The sequence below is a fragment of the Eubalaena glacialis genome, chromosome 3 (genome assembly GCF_028564815.1).
Source record: "Eubalaena glacialis isolate mEubGla1 chromosome 3, mEubGla1.1.hap2.+ XY, whole genome shotgun sequence".
Taxonomy (NCBI): domain Eukaryota; kingdom Metazoa; phylum Chordata; class Mammalia; order Artiodactyla; family Balaenidae; genus Eubalaena; species Eubalaena glacialis.
The window spans coordinates 46,621,367-46,641,015 of NC_083718.1; the positions used below are offsets into that span (position 1 = coordinate 46,621,367).

Below are 19,649 nucleotides of genomic sequence, written 5' to 3' on the forward strand. Positions count from 1 at the left end.
AAAGGAATTAAGTTTTCTTGGAGTTATGTTTTCATAGTCATTAATGGAAATGCAGTTTTTAGTAACCAAACTGTTGCTTTCTCTTATAACCAAAGCCCTGACTCATTTAGTCATGGAGTGCTCAGAGCTTGCTTAATAGAAGGAGATTTTATCATGAAAACATATAAATCTCCATTGAAATACCATGGCAAGTTTTTTTGTTCAAAACAATTTGTCCTTATAGAGCACGTGGAGAAAACAGTTCCTGATGTGGCCTAAATTTTGCAACTATGTCAAAGGCCAGGTATTAAAATTGCTATTATTGAGCTGATCACTGTGCAAAAACTTGCCAGGAATTTAACAAATAACAAGGAAACTACCTGATGAGAAAGAAGTGAGGTCAACTGAAGAACAGTCAGTACCACCACCACCACAATGGCTCAGAAAAATTGCTTTGATTGAGAAGAGAGGGTTTATGTGACTGTTAGGGAGATGTCTTATATTCATCATTCATATGTTCATTCATTCTGTTGTTTAGTGAGCACATATTTTATAATACATACTGTGCTTAGCACTTAGTGATAATGATTGCTCTAGTTCCTGTTCCTATGGGACAGAATGTTTGAAATCCAGGAGTAACAATTAAATTAAATAGGAAATTGTCTTCTCTTCTTGGTGGTTCTGTGTTAATATGGGAAAATTCTGCAAGGCATCTGGTCACCCCCTGATTCAGCTGGTGACTCTCAGAGAACTCATCAGAGAACTGAGAGTTATCTGTGTAATTAATTAAATGGGATTTGACCCAAACTGTTCAGAAGTCCTAGGGACTGAGGGCAAACCAAGAAGTTATTTAAATTCTAGGATTCAGAATGGATATATAGAAGAATTGTAGAAGCACGTGGAGAAAAAAATGACAAGGAAAACATTTAGTGATTGACAGTTAAGTCAGTGAGGCAGGCAGTAAATTGTACTAAGTTTAATGAAAAAGACTCTGAATTACTCTATATTGAGACTTAAAGGTAATTTCTAAGGGTAACAATAATGTACAGCCTATATCCTGTAGATTTCCATCCTTGTAAAGGATGAGCAAGACAATGTGTTGATCTTTCTTTCTTTATGATCATTGAGACTGCCGTTCTTCTAATGGCAGTTTTCCTAATCTTAGACCAAGTACCTGGCAGGAAGTGGACAACTACTTCTTTTTTTTTTTTTTAAACATCTTTATTGGAGTATAATTGCTTTACAATGTTGTGTTAGTTTCTGCAGCACTCTTCACAATAGGCAGGACATGGAAGCAACCTAAGTGTCCATCGACAGATGAATGGATAAAGAAGATGTGGCACATATATACAATGGAATATTACTCAGCCATAAAAAGGAATAAAACTGAGTTATTTGTAGTGAGGTGGATGGACCTAGAGTCTGTCATACAGAGTGAAGTAAGTCAGAAACAGAAAAAAAAATACCGTATGCTAACACATATATATGGAATCTAAAAAAAAAAAATGGTACTGATGAACCTAGGGGAAGGACAGGAATAAAGATGCAGACCTACTAGAGAATGGACTTGAGGACCCGGGGAGGGGGAAGGGTAAGCTGGGACAAAGTGAGAGAGTGGCATGTACATATATACACTACCAAATGTAAAACCGATAGCTAGTGGGAAGCAGCCGCATAGCACAGGGAGATCAGCTTGGTGCTTTGTGACTACCTAGAGGGGTGGGATAAGGAGGGTGGGAGGGAGGGAGATGCAAGAGGGAAGAGATATGGGGATATATGTATATGTATAGCTGATTCACTTTGTTATAAAGCAGAAACTAACACACCATTGTAAAGCAATTATACTCCAATAAAGGTGTTAAAAAAAACCCAAAACACTTCATTCAGTTAAATTGCTTTACTATAAAAAAAGAAAAATATACTAAAGCAAAATATATTTTTCCCCATCACATTAAGACAGAATAGCTTTCATTAATAAAAAGAAAGTCAAACAAACGAAAAAAATTGAAATCCACATTTGATATCTAAACTAAAATAGTTACAGACCCATGTAAAGAAATGACATTTATTTTCTTTAGAACAAAGTTGTATGTGTATACACATTTATGTATATGTGTATTCTATAATACACATTTTAGAAAACCAGAAGAGGGACATGGAGTTGGTAAGTTTAGTCCAAAATGGCTAGATGATTCTTTAAATCCAGGTTATATCTTTTTTTTTTCTTTATAAATATTCTGTGGTTCAGCAGCATCAAGAGAAAGAAAATTAAATTTAAGGAGGAGAGGGCATTGTATATTCAAGTTCTATAGAGCAGAATAGGGCCAACTTCTGGAAACTGTTGGAATGAGGACATAAGCAAGGTAAGGAGGCTCCTGGTAAAACAGTGCTGACCTTCAGACCCACCTGATTTCTAGGTAGGAACCTTGAAGGGAAGAGGAACACTTTGTTTGACTTAGTGTTTCCAGCCCTAGCTAAGTGTCTACCATACAGTATGGACAAAAAATGGATAGTGGATAAATGATGGGAAGGACATCAGCTGAGATCATAGGTGACATAGACAACCTGGTTCAATGAAAAGAGCCTGTGATCTGAAGCTAGGCAGGCCTGGCTTTGAATTCTAGCTCTGATGCCCTCTTTCCTGTGTAACCTGACAACTGTTATTTTACCTACTGAGAGTATGGTTTCTCTATTGTAAAATGGGGATATTTACTCTTGGGATTTCAGGGAGCCAATACCAGTCTTTCACCCATGAGTTCTGAACGGGCTGTAAGAATGATGGCAATTGAAATGTCAGCTTAAAAGGCATCTGATAAAGGCAGCTGGAGATATGGCTTAACTCTATGACCAAATGGTCTTGCTAATAGTCTTGTCCTAAATCAATGGAAATATGAGGAGTAGGAATACAACTCCCCTCAACACCTATCCCCTCAGGGCTTTAGGATGGCATGATTTCATTTAGGTAGGCCATCAGTAAGTCTTAGCTTTCACTCTTCTCTCTCCATCAGAGTTTGAATATTTTGTAAATCAGCTGCAATGAGTATAAAGCCTGGTATGGGGTTAGAGGGCATATAGGGAGGGAATCCAGGACAGAGAAATTGCCCTAGGTTTTTAACAAGTAAGAGACCCATGCACAGGTTTCTTGAATGTGCTAGACTAAGAGTAATGCTTATAATAACCAATACATTTAAAAAATATTTCCTAATTTAAAAATAAAACTAATAACTTTTTAGTAAGTTATCTTAACATTACAGATATTTTAATTTGGTTAAGACTCTTGAATCAAATGAATAATGTGAAAATTAATTCATAAATCTTAGACATCAGAAAGTGAAAAGAATTTGTGAGTTGTTGGATAATACTTCTATTTATACACATTAGCTTTTCCTGGATCACTTGACTGCCAGTATTTCATCTTAAGAGTGGCAATTAAGAATGGGAAAACATCCCCCATCCCACCCCTCCCCAGGCTTAGAATCCACTAAAACTTGTGGGATGAACATTTTACCCAAATATAGACCTTTTTGTGATTAAGTTAATTTACTCTTTTCAAACTGTGACATCCTGTTTACAAGAAAGAAGACTTATAAAAAGTCATCTTGAGCATGAACTAACTTCTAAAATCAACATTTTGGTGAACTTATGTGTTAAGTGAGTCACAACTATTTGGATGAGGATTTTCTGGTTTTGAAAGAGAAAGTACTTGGGAAAAAATGTCATTTTGGTTTCATTGAAATGGAAACATTTTAAAAATGGAATTCGCTAGTGAGCCTATCATATAACAAATTTCCACACACATTTCTTAAGTCACTTTGTGAATTTGTAGAGCTGCATCCCCCATGGGCCAAGTCTTAACCATCACAAGATGCATTTAACCTTTGTAATCCTTCCCAGAAATTACATTTTAATAAATGCTGCACAAGGTAAAAATTTTTACAGTATTTTGAGGGTAATATTATTGACTTTATAAACTGAATCTTGAAAATTATTCTTTGTCCCAAAAGCAAGCTGAACTTGTATCTGTTCATATTATTTGCCTGATAGAAAAAGGTTCTCTTTTTACTCTGACCCTTTAGTATTTGAAAATGTCATTGTGGGCAACTCACAGTCTAATTTATAATTAGAGAGTAATGTTACATTCAAAATTTTATATTTGATTTTTAATGTGTATTTGCTGTTTATTAGCTGTTCTTCTGAATGTACAGGTTAAATTTTGTGAATTGAGTGTGTCCACCACCCCTGTTTAAGCAGCCCTAGTCTCTGTGCTGTTGATCCTAAAATCTTTATCTCCTGCTCTGCCCTATTAAGTGTTAGATTAGTATTTAAGGATCCTGCTGGCTATCTTGCCTGTCGGTACCTCAAGCACTTCAAATTTATGATGTCCCAGTTTGAATGACTTTTCCTTTTGTTGTCACTGTTCCTTCCCCTGTGTTTCCTGTTCAGTTGCTGGTACCATCTCCCAATGAGGGTCTGTGGTCTCTGGTCATCCTAGACCCCTTCCTTTCACTTATCACACCAACTATCTAGTCGTCAATCCCTGACAATTCTGCCTCAAATGTCTCTTCTCTCCATCCCAGTCTAACTCAGGCACAATCATTGCTTAGCTAGTTCAGAACAAAGTTTCTCATGGGACTTCTCTGTCAATTCGCTGCCACTAGATCTTTCTGTGCATATAGTCAAACACGAATCTGCCTATAAACTTTTACCTACTCCCCATTACTTCAGGAGCAAGTCTTTACAACCTGATACAACTGATTTTTTCTAGATTCCCCTCTTCTACCTGTCTGCTCCCTTGACCTCCTTCCAAATGTAGCTTTAGTCGATACTAACAGTCCTTAGAATATATCAAATATTTTCACACTGAACTTTTCTGTTTTGATCCTCATTACTTAAGATTCACCTTCTGTCTTCTCATTTTCACCCTTCCAGAAGTAAAAACCATTTCTTCTATGTCCTCTCATAGAACTTTTTATTATTTTTCCCTATCACTTGATATACCCCATTGTGGTTAATTGTCTATGTAAGGCTTTCTCAGGCTAAATTATGAATTTCTCAAGAGAGAGACATGCTTTCCTCTATTGTGAAAAAAAAAACAACTGTTTCAGTGTTTGAAACTTAATTTAAGTGCCCTATTAATATGTGCTAAAGTTGGGATGTATTGAAATGTATTCAGATTCTCGTAGGTGCAGTTACTATACCAAACGAATGGAGAAGTAACATAGATTAAAGCAAAAGAACTCCTTTACCAATTTTTTCTTGAGAGCTAGGGATTTAAATTTATGACAAACATGGGAATTCCTCTGAAAAGTCAGAGAATAATGAATGGCAATATCACCTGCAAGTTACTATTTATTCAAAGTAGACCCACCAAGGCATTGTCTCTGGCATTTGTTATCAATCCATTGTATTGATGTTTTAAAATAAGAACTACTTTCTGTCCAAGTTGACTTCGAATTGATTGGTTTGCATGTATTGATTGGTTAGCATGAATTGATGGGCAATAAGATAAAGATACAAAGTTAAATGCATACCAAAAAAAGTGTCATCTCTGTTTCCCATTTGTTGCAATAGAGGTGGAAAGAGAAACTAATACACATGGAATAATTAAGTGCTACACTAGTTGAGATCAATTATAATAAAAAAGAAACATGGGACAAGGAAAAATTGTTATTATCTGGAGAAGTAATGAAAGGTCTTATTAAGAACTTACTAATACCTGAAACTAATAAAATATTGTAAATCAACTGTACTTCAATTTAAAAAAGAATTAACTGGTTCTTGAAAAATAGATAAGGATTAATTGAGTGAAAACAAGGAATTCCATATGAACAAAATAACATGGATCAACTGACAAGAAGATTTCTGTGTTTAGGAAGCCAAAATTTAGTTGATAATTTTAACAGGAATCTGTGTTATTTACTTTTATGAATATGAAGTTATTTTGTCCTACTTTGTTTTTCTCTCACAGGTGGATCAGATATTGAATATCTAGACTTCTATAAGCCTGTCGTATGGTTTTGGATCCTTGTAGGGCTTGCTTACTTTGCTGCTGTCCTGAGCATGATTGGAGACTGGCTCCGAGTGATATCAAAAAAGACAAAAGAAGAGGTGAGAAATAAGAAGTGTGCAAAAACAATGTTATTTAGCTAATTCAGTAAAGGTTATTTTTAAACGTTTTTTTTAACATTTATTTTTTAAAATATTTAAACATTACTTAAAATTTTTAATGTTTATGTTTGGCATGAATTTGCTGTATGAGGCTATCAGTCATATGAGGTATAATTTATTGATTTAACCAAAGCTTACTAAGTATCTCTACATGCCAGATGATATCTTGGGTAATTTGTAATTTCTGAGGGTAATTTGTAACGAAAAAAGATGCAATTAAAAACATTTTCTTCATTATTTCTTTTACTTTTTTTCTTTTATTTCTTTATTTCCTCAAGGACACAGAGTAAGTTTTATTCCGTAAAGAGACAAGAGGAAATATTTGTATCAAGATACCAATAGCATGAAAAAGTGAATGTATTATATAATATTGAATTTTTATTATATTCAATTATTTCCTTTTTTCTTAGGTCTGTATAAGTGTGTGCAAGTGCACAAGTATACACACGCATGTATTCCCCAAAGCTAGTTTGCATTATGACCAATTTCCCTGTATACTGACTTCGGCTGTTCAAAAAGATATCTTGTTATCTATTTTGTGCAACTGTATACACAGAAATGACCATTAGAATTTTGACTCACGAAATTTTGGAAAGTTTGAAATTTAAATCTTGATTTTGACATTTTTTATAGTTTAGAAATTAACTTCTGATTTTATATAGAAGGGTCCAGAAGTACTTTTAGTTTGAGTGTGACAAAGTAGTGTTTTATTATGATTTCTGTGTTTTTTGCTTCTGGGTGTTAGCCAACTTTACTAATTTTTTTCAGAGCACAACAAATCTGTAAGACCTGCAACTATAGTTCCCACTGTCTTCCTTTAATTATCCCTCCATTTCATTATCTGGCGTTCATACACCAAGAGACATCAGTGTCAAAATCTTTGATTGATACAACAAGCATGATTCTTTAAACATACACCCAAAAGAAATAGAATAAGATAGGAAATGATAAAATTAATTTCTCTCTACAAACAAATATTTTCTTTGAAACACATCAAGCCATATAATTTCTTATTAATACCCAAGATGCCTATGGTAATTAGGAGTGTAAGTTATCCAACATTTCTCTTCATCGATACCCTATTTCTCAACTAGTAATTCATATATTCAGTTTGTGTGTATTAATCTATATCTTAGTCATACCATAAAACCAAAATCATTATTATAAACAAATCAGCAAGACAATGTGCTTGACATTCTAGTTTAAATCATGTGAAAAGTACTGCTTTGAATAGGACTTCAACTGATTTGCCCCAGTCTTAGGCTCATTTTGTGTGTGTGTTTGTGTGTGTGTGTGTGTGTGTGTGTGTGTGTGTGACAGAGACAGAGACAGGGAGAGAATGAGGTAGGGGAGGGAGAGAATTATGGTTATTTTAACTTCAGTGTACTTTTAAGGGTCTTGAGATGCTAAGGGAAACAAAGGAAATTGTAACTAGGAAATATTCTGGATAACATAGCTAAAAAGGGAACTTCTCAAACTTCCAGCCATAAACTGGCATTGAAATGCATGTTAAAAACACACACAGACCATTTTTTTTTTAAGTAAAATAGAATTGAACAAAGCACATCGCTGTTAGATAGTTTAAAAAGTGTTGTTTTGTGGAAATATATATATATTTCCACCCACATATATACAATAAATATATATTATATACATATGTGCATATATATACTAATATTATTATGGGTCACAGTCCAAAAGTTTGAAAGCGACCAAGGCATATATAGAACAGGGGGAAATTTTATCTTTATGCCATTGATACAATATATTTGATTAAAGTTTAAAAACTTGTATTGTTAAAAACCAGTGCTTTTTTGATAGGATTAACTTGTACAAAGCACTAGCACATTTTTTCCAGAGTAGTGAGAGAATCATCTGTCTGCTTGGACTGCCATAACAAAATACCATAGACTGGGTGACTTAAACAACAGGAATTTATTTTCTCACAATTCAGGAAGCTGGAAGTACCAGATTAAGGCACTGGTTTCTGATGAGGTCTCTCTCTTTGGCTTATAGATGGTGCCTTCTTGCTCTGTCTTCACAGGGCCTTGTATCTGCACATGTGCCTGGAGAGAGAGGGAGCTCTAGGCCCTTCCTCTTATAGGGACACTGGTCCTATTGGATTAGGGCTTGACTCTTATGACTTCATTTAACCTTAATTATCTCCTTAAAGGCTCTATCTCCAAATAAAGTCATAATGGGGATTAGGGCTTCAACATATGACTTGTTGGAGGACCCAATGCAGGCTATAATTGAATCCTTTCAAAAATTTAAATTTCTACATTAACTGGCTTATTTAATATGAAAAACAAGTTTGTTTGCCTACTTATGAGTGATCTTCGTGATTCTTAGCCAAATATGAGATGTATCATTGTGTTTTCAACACTGAAAAGTAGAAAGCTATTCTTTTTTCCTAACATAAGTCTTTCGGCTTCTCCCTAGCCCATTTTTTTTTTTTGACATCTTTATTGGAGTATAATTGCTTTACAAAGGTGTGTTAGTTTCTGCTGTATAACAAAGTGAGTCAGCTATACGTATACGTATATCCCCATATACCCTCCCTCTTGCATCTCCCTCCCACCCTCCCTATCCCACCCCTCTAGGTGGTCACAAAGCATGGAGCTGATCTCCCTATGCTATGCGGCTGCTTCCCACTAGCTATCTATTTTATATTTGGTAGTGTATATAAGTCCATGCCACTATCTCACTTTGTCCCAGCTGATGCTTCCCCCTCCCCATGTCCTCAAGTCCATTCTCTACGTCTGCATCTTTATTCCGGTCCTGCCCCTAGGTTCTTCAGAACCTTTTTTTTTTTTTTTTTTTTTTAGATTCCATATATATGTGTTAGCATATGGTATTTCTTTTTCTCTTTCTGACTTACTTCACTCTGTATGACAGTCTGTAGGTCCATCCACCTCACTACAAATAACGCAATTTCGTTTCTTTTTATGGCTGAGTAATACTCTGTTGTATATATGTGCCACATCTTCTTTATCCATTCATCTGTAGATGGACAATTACGTTGCTTCCATGTCCTGGCTATTGTAAATAGAGCTGCAATGAACATTGTGGTGCATGGCTCTTTTTGAATTATGGTTTTCTCAGGGTATATGCCCAGTAGTGGGATTGCTGGGCCATATGGTACTTCTATTTTTAGTTCTTTAAGGAACCTCCATACTGTTCTCCATAGTGGCTGTATCACTTTACATTTCCACCAACAGTGCAGGAGGGTTCTCTTTTCTCCACACCCTCTCCAGCATTTTTTGTTTGTAGATTTTTTGATGATGGCCATTCTGACCAGTGTGAGGTGATACCTCATTGTAGTTTTGATTTGCATTTCTCTAATGATTAGTGATGTTGAGCATCCTTTCATGTGTTTGTTGGCAATGTGTATATCTTCTTGGGAGAAATGTCTATTTAGGTCTTCTGCCCATTTTGGATTGGGTTGTTTGTTTTTTTGATATTGAGCTGCATGAGCTGCTTGTAAATTTTGGAGATTAATCCCTTGTCAGTTGCTTCATTTGCAAATATTTTCTCCCATTCTGAGGGTTGTCTTTTCGTCTTGCTTATGGTTTCCTTTGCTGTGCAAAAGCTTTTAAGTTATATTAGGTCCCATTTGTTTATTTTTGTTTTTATTTCCATTTCTCTACGAGGTGGGTCAAAAAGGATCTTGCTGTGATTTATGTCATAGAGTGTTCTGCATATGTTTTCCTCTAAGAGTTTTATAGTGTCTGGCCTTACATTTAGGTCTTTAATCCATTTTGAGTTTATTTTTGTGTATGGTATTAGGGAGTGTTCTAATTTCATTCTTTTACATGTAGCTGTCCAGTTTTCCCAGCTCCACTTATTGAAGAGGCTGTCTTTTCTCCATTGTATATTCTTGCCTCCTTTGTCAAAGATGAGGTCACCATATGTGCATGGGTTTATCTCTGGGCTTTCTATCCTGTTCCATTGATCTATATTTCTGTTTTTGTGCCAGTACCATACTGTCTTGATTGCTGTAGCTTTGTAGTAGAGTCTGAAATCAGGGAGCCTGATTCCTCCAGCTCCATTTTTCTTTCTTGAGATTGCTTTGGTTATTTGGGGTCTTTCATTTTTCCATACAAACTGTGAAATATTTTGTTCTAGTTCTGTGAAAAATGCCATTGGTAGTTTGATAGGGATTGCACTGAATCTGTAGATTGCTTTGGGTAGTACAGTCATTTTCACAATGTTGATTCTTCCAATCCTAGAAAATGGTATATCTCTCCATCTGTTTGTATCATCTTTAATTTCTTTCATCATTGTCTTATAGTTTTCTGAATACAGGTCTTTGGTCTCCTTAGGTAGGTTTATTCCTAGGTATTTTATTCTTTTTGTTGCAATGGTAAATGGGAGTGTTTCCTTATTTTCTCTTTCCGATTTATCATCATTAGTGCATAGGAATGCAAGAGATTTCTGTGCATTAATTTTGTATCCTGCTACTTTACCAAATTCATTGATTAGCTCTAGTAGTTTTCTGGTAGCATCTTTAGGGTTCTCTATGTATAGTATCATGTTATCTGCAAACAGTGACAGCTTTACTTCTTCTTTTCCCATTTGTATTCCTTTTATTTCTTTTTCTTCTCTGATTGCTGTGGCTAAAACTTCCAAAACTATGTTGAATAATAGTGGTGAGAGTGGACACCCTTGTCTTGTTCCTGATCTTAGAGGAAATGGTTTCAGTTTTTCACCACTGAGAAGGATTTTGGCTGTGGGTTTGTCATATATGGCCTTTATTATGTTGAGGTATGTTCCCTCTATGCCTACTTTCTGGAGGGTTTTTATCATAAGTGGGTGTTGAATTTTGTCAAACGCTTTTTCTACATCTATTGAGATGATCATAAGGTTTATCTCCTTCATTTGTTAATATTGTTTATCACATTGATTGATTTGCATATATTTAAGAATCCTTGCCTTCCTGGGATAAACCCTACTTGATCATGGTGTATGACCCTTTTAATGTGCTGTTGGATTCTGTTTGCTAGTATTTTGTTGAGGATTTTTGCATCTATGTTCATCAGTGATATTGGCCTGTAGTTTTCTTTCTCTGTGACATCTTTGTCTGGTTTTGGTATCAGGGTGATCATGGCCTCGTAGAATGAGTTTGGGAGTGTTCCTCCCTCTGGTATATTTTGGAAGAGTTTGAGAAGGATGGGTGTTAGCTTTTCTCTAAATGTTTGATAGAATTCACCTGTGAAGCCATCTGGTCCTGGGTTTTTTTTTTTGGAAGATTTTTAATCACAGTCTCAATTTCAGTGCTTGTGATTGATCAGTTATATTTTCTATTTCTTCCTGCTTTGGTCTCGGAAGGTTGTGCTTTTCTAAAAATTTGTCCATTTCTTCCAGGTTGTCCATTTTATTGGCATGTAGTTGCTTGTAGTAATCTCTCATGATCCTTTGTATTTCTGCAGTCAGTTGTTACTTCTTTTTCATTTCTAATTCTGTTGATTTGAGTCTTCTCCCTCTTTTTCTTGATGAGTCTGGCTAAGGATTTATCAATTTTGTTTATCTTCTCAAAGAACCAGCTTTTAGTTTTATTGACTTTTGCTATTGTTTCCTTCATTTCTTTTTCATTTATTTCTGATCTGATCTTTATGATTTCTTTCCTTCTGCTAACTTGGGAGTTTTTTTTTCTTCTTTCTCTAATTGCTTTAGGTGTAAGGTTAGGTGGTTTATTTGAGTTGTTTCTTGTTTCTTGAGGTAGGATTGTATTGCTATAAACTTCCCTCTTAGAACTGTTTACTGCATCCTATAGGTTTTGGGTCGTCGTGTTTTCATTGTCATTTGTTTCATTGTCATTTGTTTCTAGGTATTTTTTGATTTCTTCAGTGGTCTCTTGGTTATTAAGTAGTATATTGTTTACCTCCATGTGTTCATATTTGTTACAGATTTTTTCCTGTAATTGATATCTAGTCTCATAGTGTTGTGGTCGGAGAAGATACTTGATACGATCTCAATTTTCTTAAATTTACCAAGGCTTGATTTGTGACCCAAGATATGATCTATCCTGGAGAATGTTCCATGAGCACTTGAGAAGAAAGTGTATTCTGTTGTTTTTGGATGGAATGTCCTATAAATATCGATTAAGTCCATCTTGTTTAATGTATCATTTAAAGCTTGTGTTTCCTTATTTATTTTCATTTTGGATGATCTGTCCATTGGTGAAAGTGGGGTGTTAAAGTCCCCTACTATGATTGTGTTACTGTCGATTTCCCCTTTTATGGCTGTTAGCATTTGCCTTATGTATTGAGGTGCTCCTATGTTGGGTGCATAAATATTTACAATTGTTATATCTTCTTCTTGGATTGATCCCTTGATCATTATGAAGTGTCCTTCTTTGTCTCTTGTAATAGTCTTTGTTTTAAAGTCTATTTTTTCTGGTATGAGAATTGCTACTCCAGCTTTCTTTTGATTTCCATTTGCATGGAATATCTTTTTCCATCCCCTCACTTCCAGTCTGTGTGTGTCCCTAGGTCTGAAGTGGGTCTCTTGTAGACAGCATATGTATGGGTCTTGTTTTTGTATCCATTCAGCCAGTCTTTGTCTTTTGGTGGGAGCATTTAATCCATTAACATATAAGGTAATTATCGATATGTATGTTCCTATTACCATTTTCTTAATTGTTTTGGATTTGTTATTGTAGGTCTTTTCCTTCTCTTGTGTTTCCTGCCTAGAGAAGTTCCTTTAGCATTTTTTGTAAAGCTGGTTTGGTGGTGCTGAATTCTCTTAGCTTTTGCTTCTCTGTAAAGGTGTTAATTTCTCTGTCGAATCTGAATGAGATCCTTGCTGGGTAGAGTAATCTTGGTTGTAGGTTTTTCCCTTTCATCACTTTAAATATGTCTTGCCACTCCCTTCTGGCTTGCAGAGTTTCTGCTGAAGGATCAGCTGTTAACCTTGTGGGGATTCCCTTGTATGTTATTTGTTGTTTTTCCCTTGCTTCTTTTAATATTTTTTGCTTCTATTTAATTTTTGATAGTTTGATTAATATGTGTCTTGGCGTGTTTCTCCTTGGATTTATCCTGTATCGGACTCTCTGTGCTTCCTGGACTTGATTGACCTTTTCCTTTCCCATATTAGGGAAGTTTTCAACTATAATCTCTTCAAATACTTTCTCAGTCCCTTTCTTTTTCTCTTCTTCTTCTGGGACCCCTATAATTCGAATGTTGGTGCGTTTAATGTTGTCCCAGAGGGCTCTAAGACTGTCCTCAATTCTTTTCATTTTTTTTTCTTTATTCTGCTCTGCCATCATTATTTCTACTATTTTATCTTCCAGGTCACTTATCCATTCTTCTGCCTCAGTTATTCTGCTATTGATTCCTTCTCGAGAATTCTAAATTTCATTCATTGTGTTGTTCATCATTGTTTGTTTGCTCTTTAGTTCTTCTAGGTCCTTGTTAAACGTTTCTTATATTTTCTCCATTCTATTTCCAAGATTTTGGATCATCTTTACTATCATTACTCTGAGTTCTGTTTCAGGTAGACTGCCTATTTCCTCTTCATTTGTTTGGTCTGATGGGTTTTTACCTTGCTCCTTCATCTGCTGTGTGTTTCTCTGTCTTCTCATTTTGCTTAACTTACTGTGTTTGGCATGTCCTTTTTGCAGGCTGAAGGTTCATAGTTCCCATTGTTTTTGCTGTCTACCCCCAGTGCCTAAGGTTGGTTTAGTGGGTTGTGTAGGCTTCCTGGTCAATGGGACTAGTGCCTGTGTTCTGGTGGATGAGGCTGGATCTTGTCTTTCCAGTGGGCAGGACTGCGTCCGGTGGTGTGTGTTGGGGTGTCTCTGACCTTATTATGATTTTAGGCAGCCTCTCTGCTAATGGGTGGGTTGTGTTCCTGTCTTGCTAGTTGTTTGGCATAGGGTGTCCAGCACTGTTGCTTGCTGGTCGTTGAGTGGAGCTGGGTCTTAGCGTTGAGATGGAGATCTCTGGGAGAGCTTTTGCCATTTGATATTATGTGGAGCTGGGAGGTCTCTGGTGGACCAATGTCCTGAACTCGGCTCTCCCACCTCCGACGCACAGGCCTGACACCTAGCTGTAACACCAAGACCCTGTCAGCCACATGGCTTTCTGTTGTGTGTCATAGTCCAGAGGAAGATGGTGTGACAGTAGATGTCATTATGGTGTTCCAGTTCCCCTCTGCTGAGTCAAGGGCAGTGAGAAAGAGGAAAATCTGTAGCATCCGTGGTGTCGCTGGCAAAGCCCCCGGGGTCCCCGGGAAAAATACAATGGAATCTAGGTGATAAGGTCTACCTTCTTTTGTGCTTAGTCTAGTTTCACTTGTCTGTAGAAGCCGCGTGCAGAAGTCTTGCACCTAACATGTTGGATTAGCGTTCCCAGCATAGAAACGCTGTGCTGGATACTTTGGCGGCTGTGTCCTCCCTAGCCTTTTGTGTGACATGTACTTTCTGGTGACTGCATCTGGGGAAAGCTCATGTGAGTAAAGGCCATGAGCAAGTTTATGGGAACCCTCTGGAGCTGCAGCTGCTCCAGACAGTTGAGCCAGTTACAATGGAACTGTCACTTTGAGCAGATGTGTATTTTCTAATTTATAATGCAGTTTAGGGAAATGACAAAATTGGGTCACAAATTCAACAGAGAACGTGAAGAAAGAAAGGGAAAGACAATTTGTAATTTATCTATAGATTAATAGGGCCAAAATTTTTATAAATGAAATTCTACTAACATTTCTACAGCAGTGGGAAAAAAAATTATTTGATAATTTTAGTCTTGAAATAACTTACTAAAGGACATAATTAAATAAAAACCAACTAAATACATTCTGGTTGTCATCTTTACACACATGAACCATGGTGTGTGACTGTTCACAATATATTCCTTACCTTTTGTACCTAAACCATTCCAGATACTCCAACTTTTAAAAACTACCTGAATGTTCAGAAGCAACAAGAATATTTCTAGTTCTCAATTCCATAAAAATGCTAAATTTTTTTGATAACTTGGAATTCTCACTATTAAAAGTGTAAGTAGTACAAAATATAAAAAATACAAAGTAATATATAGTATCAAATTTCCAAGTGATGATACAAAAACACAAGATTTCCCCCAAAGAAAAGATCCTGGCTAATAGTAAGTTCCAGTCTTACATTATTTTTTCAAAAACAAATCTTCTTAAATGATATTGGTTAAGTGTAAACATAGAGCTCTAATCATATGTGGCCTTATTTCTGTTTTTCATGTTAAAGTCTATTCTGTTTCCAATGAAGACTAATTTCAATGAAAATATTATGTTTTGGAGTAAGAAGAATAGTTTTTGATGAACATGCTGAAATAAAACATGGTATAGCTAATCTATCTGAAATATTTGAAAGGGAAGGGTTAGTTGGAGCAACACTGCATAGTTTCAGAAATGTCACATATAATTAGAGTTGATCTGCATCCCTCAAGGAAAAGAATAATGACCTCAATAATTTTTCCATGGAGACATATGAGCTTCTGTAAAAGCATTTATTTGTTTCATTATTTTTTAAGCTCTAATGGAGAATAACACATGTTCAATATTAAGAATTGATATGACTAATTATCTTTTTCTATGAAGCCACGTACCCTCTTCTGAGGAAATGATGTTTCCATTTAGAAAATAAATATTATTTATGTATTCTAAATAATACAATAATACTGATATCTGAGGCAGGTAGAATAAAAATAAGATGTGACCACAGAATTCAGAAAGTAAATTCCTAAGCAAGCAGGGAGTAGTGCATCCTTATTATGTATAGACATAGTTCATTTTGCTATTGTTGACATTCCTTGAGTTTGAAAGACCTGTGATTTCTATATAGTTCTTGTATCAATGTACATGTACCACAGTGTTTGGGATGTTCCTGTCCATATGTGAGACAAACACTACCTCAGCCCCTACATCAGCATCCCAGTGTTCTCAGGCCATGTGGCACTACAGCTGACCACAATGAGTGGATAACCAAGCATCACTGCTTTACCAGTATAATTTCTTTAGCCTCTGAAGGTATTCATGCAAATGGAGATGCTCACTTTAGTAAGTTGGCCTTACATCCTATTAAGAAAACTCCCTTTGATTTCTAGTGTCTAGAAACCTTGAAAGATTGTCCCTGGAACTTGTATTTGGCCCCAGCATTGTGCAGGGACCTGAGAATATGGAGATACATAGTTTTCTTCTGCTGATGACCTGGCAAGAGCATTTGTTCTTCTCTGAACTTCACTCAGGGTGGCAATGCCTCCCTTTAGTGAAAAGAGCTGGGACTAAATGGCTCTTTATCTTGTCTGGAGATGGGGCATTAAAGAGCAGTTGCAGCCTGAGCCCTGGAAAGGTTACAGTAGAGTATCATTAATAATGAGTACATTATCATTATTTCTTAAGGGAGAAGTACTTTTAATATGAAAGGTTTTATATTCCCTTTGAAACAGTTTAGCCTTTATTCTGAAAACCTCAGGGAGCCATTGAAGAGTTTTTAAAAAGTGGAATGAAATATCTTGTCAACAGTGAGGAAGATGGATTAGAAACAAAGCCTGATGCTGGGAAATCAGTTGGGAGAGATTATTGCAGGAATCCAGGTAATACAGAATGAAGTCTATGGTGGCAGTGGGCTAGAGTTCAAAGTATGGATTTCAAAATGATTTGGGGCATAGAAGAGATAGGTAACCCTTTAGCCATGGGCAGTAAAGAGAAAGAGAGGATGACATTCATGATTCTAGCTTTGGATGGGATTACAAAATACAGGAGAATGAGAGATTCTGAGTTGACAGAAGGAATGAGAATGTCATTTTGGACATATTGTGATTGAGGGCTGTGTTGGATATCCAGGTGGCTAATTCAAGTGTAGATAATTGGATATGCAAGCCTGGAATTTAGGAAGGATGGGAGCTGGAGAGAGAGTGGTGGGGTGGGGGGGTGCGCATCACAACATACATGACAATGGAAGTTGTGAGTATAGATGAATTCACCTAGTGAAGATTTGTAAAGTAAGCCAACAATAAAGCTAACAATGGAACCCAGAGTAACACATTTTAGGGGGTGGACATAGAGACTGTAAAGGACTGGAAAGCAAATAATATAGTCAAAGAAACTGATTCATGGAAGGGCAAAGACATTGAGGTTTTGAAGAGAGGATGGTCCAAATTATGGATAAACAAGATGAAAAGAAAACCCTCAGAATAGGAGAAAATATTTGCAAATGAAGCAACTGACATAGGATTAATCTCCAAAATATACAAACAGCTCATGCAGCTCAATATCTAAAAAACAGACAACCCAATCAAAAGATGGGCAGAAGACCTAAATAGACATTTCTCCAAAGAAGACATACAGATGACCAACAAACACATGAAAAGATGCTCAACATCACTTATTATTAGATAAATGCAAATCAAAACTACAATGAGGTATCACCTCACACTGGTCAGAATGGCCATCATCAAAAAATCTACAAATAAATGCTGGAGAGGGTATGGAGAAAAGGGAACCCTCATGCACTGTTGGTAGGAATGTAAACTGATACAGCCACTATGGAGAACAGTATGGAGGTTCCTTAAAAAACTAAAAATAGAAGTACCATATGACCCAGCAATCCCACTACTGGGCATATACCCAGAGAAAACTATAATCCAAAAAGACACATGCACCCCAATGTTCATTGCAGCACTATTTACAATAGCCAAGACATGGAAGCGACCTAAATGTCCATCAGCAGAGGAATGGATAAAGAAGATGTGGTACCTATATACAATGGAATATTACTCAGCCATAAAAAGGAACAAAATTGGGTCATTTGTAGAGATGTGGATGGACCTAGAGAGTGTCATACAGAGTGAAGTAAGTCAGAAAGAGAAAAACAAATATCGTATATTAATGCATATATGTGGAATCTAGAAGAATGGTACAGATGATCTTATTTGCAAAGCAGAAATAGAGACACAGACGTAGAGAACAAATGTGTGGATACCAAGGGGGAAGTGATGGGTGGGAAGAATTGGGAGATTGGGATTGATATATATACACTATTGGTACTATGTATAAAATAGATAACTAATGAGGACATGCTGTATAGCACAGGGAACTCTACCTAATGCACCGTGGTGACCTAAATGGGAAGGAAATCCAAAAAGGAGGGGATATATGTATATGTATAGCAGATGCATTTTGCTGTACAGTAGAAACTAACGCAACATCATAAAGCAACTATACTCCAATAAAAATTAATTTAAAAACTCAAATGAAAATAATAAATTCAATAATAAATAAAATTTTCTATGGCTGTTCAATAGAACCTATAAAGAAATAAATATTTTTTTTAAAAGGTAAAAAAAAAAACAAAACCAAATGATGGATCAGACAGGCTAAAGACAACGGGGAAGAAAAGGAATCCAAGGAAAGATTGACACACTAACATAAAATAGATAAATAAATTAACTAGAATTCTCTATAAGGTTGTGCTCCAAGGGTGCCACTCCTGTAGCAAAAAATGTAAATATTGCCCCCTGGAATTGTGCAATACACTGGGTATATCCTAAGATAGTTCTTTGGGCACATCAAGCACAATTCCAAAGGGTAATAGTCACAGAATATTTTATGAAAATGGGACCCTTGGGGCACAAGTAATAAAAAAAAAAAAAAAAACCTATATGAATAGTGTCCCCGGAGCTTGAGCAGTGTGCAGCCCCGATCCTGGGTGCTGCTGGGCATGCATACATGGTAAATATGGACAGTGGTGGCGTGGCAGGTGAGCTGCGGAATGACGGTGTCAGATGGCAGGAAAAGGAAAGCTGATCTCACGGAGGCCAGTTAGGAGATTATTTACTGTCTAATTCACTCCTAAATCATTCATTCATGAAAAAAAAAGATTTACTAAGTACTATCTGATGAGCACTATATTAGGTTCTGGGAGTAACTTTCCATCTGTGGGAGTTTGAGGCTGATCTCTTTATTGGGAAGATTCCATAGGTGGTGCATTTCCTTATTGATCTTTATAATGTTTCCTTATAATGCTTTTTATATTGTTTCTTTATAATGCTTTTACTTTTCTTCTTCTAGAGATGGAAAAAGGAATTTTGAAAAAGGAGGCACTTAGTCTTTGATTAATTCTCAAAATAGCCTACTTTTACATTTTTTCTTTTCTCTTCCTCCTTCCCTTCTTCTCTCCTTTCCTTCCTTTAATCCTCAGACAGCCTATCCGACTTGGTAGTTGTTGCTTTGATTTCTAACATATTTGGGGGAGGGGTGGTATATTTTTGTTTTCCTCTGTTGAGATGCTAAAGTAGTTATGAATGACTGAAGTTGGACTATGGGCACAGTATACAATGATCATAAGACTTCTCAGGTTTATTTTTTTAATGCATATAACTCTTCTTTGACTAAAGGGTAGGAATAGAATAAAATAGAAGCAGTATCACAATGTGTTGTTAAAATAAGGCATATTTAAAGGGCCCTTGTTTTCTGTCCCATGGGGAAGGCAGTGTCCCTCGCTATTGCTTTGGGGAAAAGATCAG

General features: G+C 36.2%; 1 protein-coding gene across 1 annotated transcript in view; it reads left to right on the forward strand.

The window, feature by feature from the left end:
- The window catches only part of KCNK2 (potassium two pore domain channel subfamily K member 2), a 153,662-nt gene that overhangs the window by 91,555 nt on the left and 42,458 nt on the right, over window positions 1-19,649 (forward strand). The window contains exon 6 of the mRNA XM_061185607.1: window positions 5,948-6,087. Coding sequence (XP_061041590.1) covers window positions 5,948-6,087 — 140 coding nt within the window. The remainder of the gene's footprint in view (window positions 1-5,947; window positions 6,088-19,649) is intronic.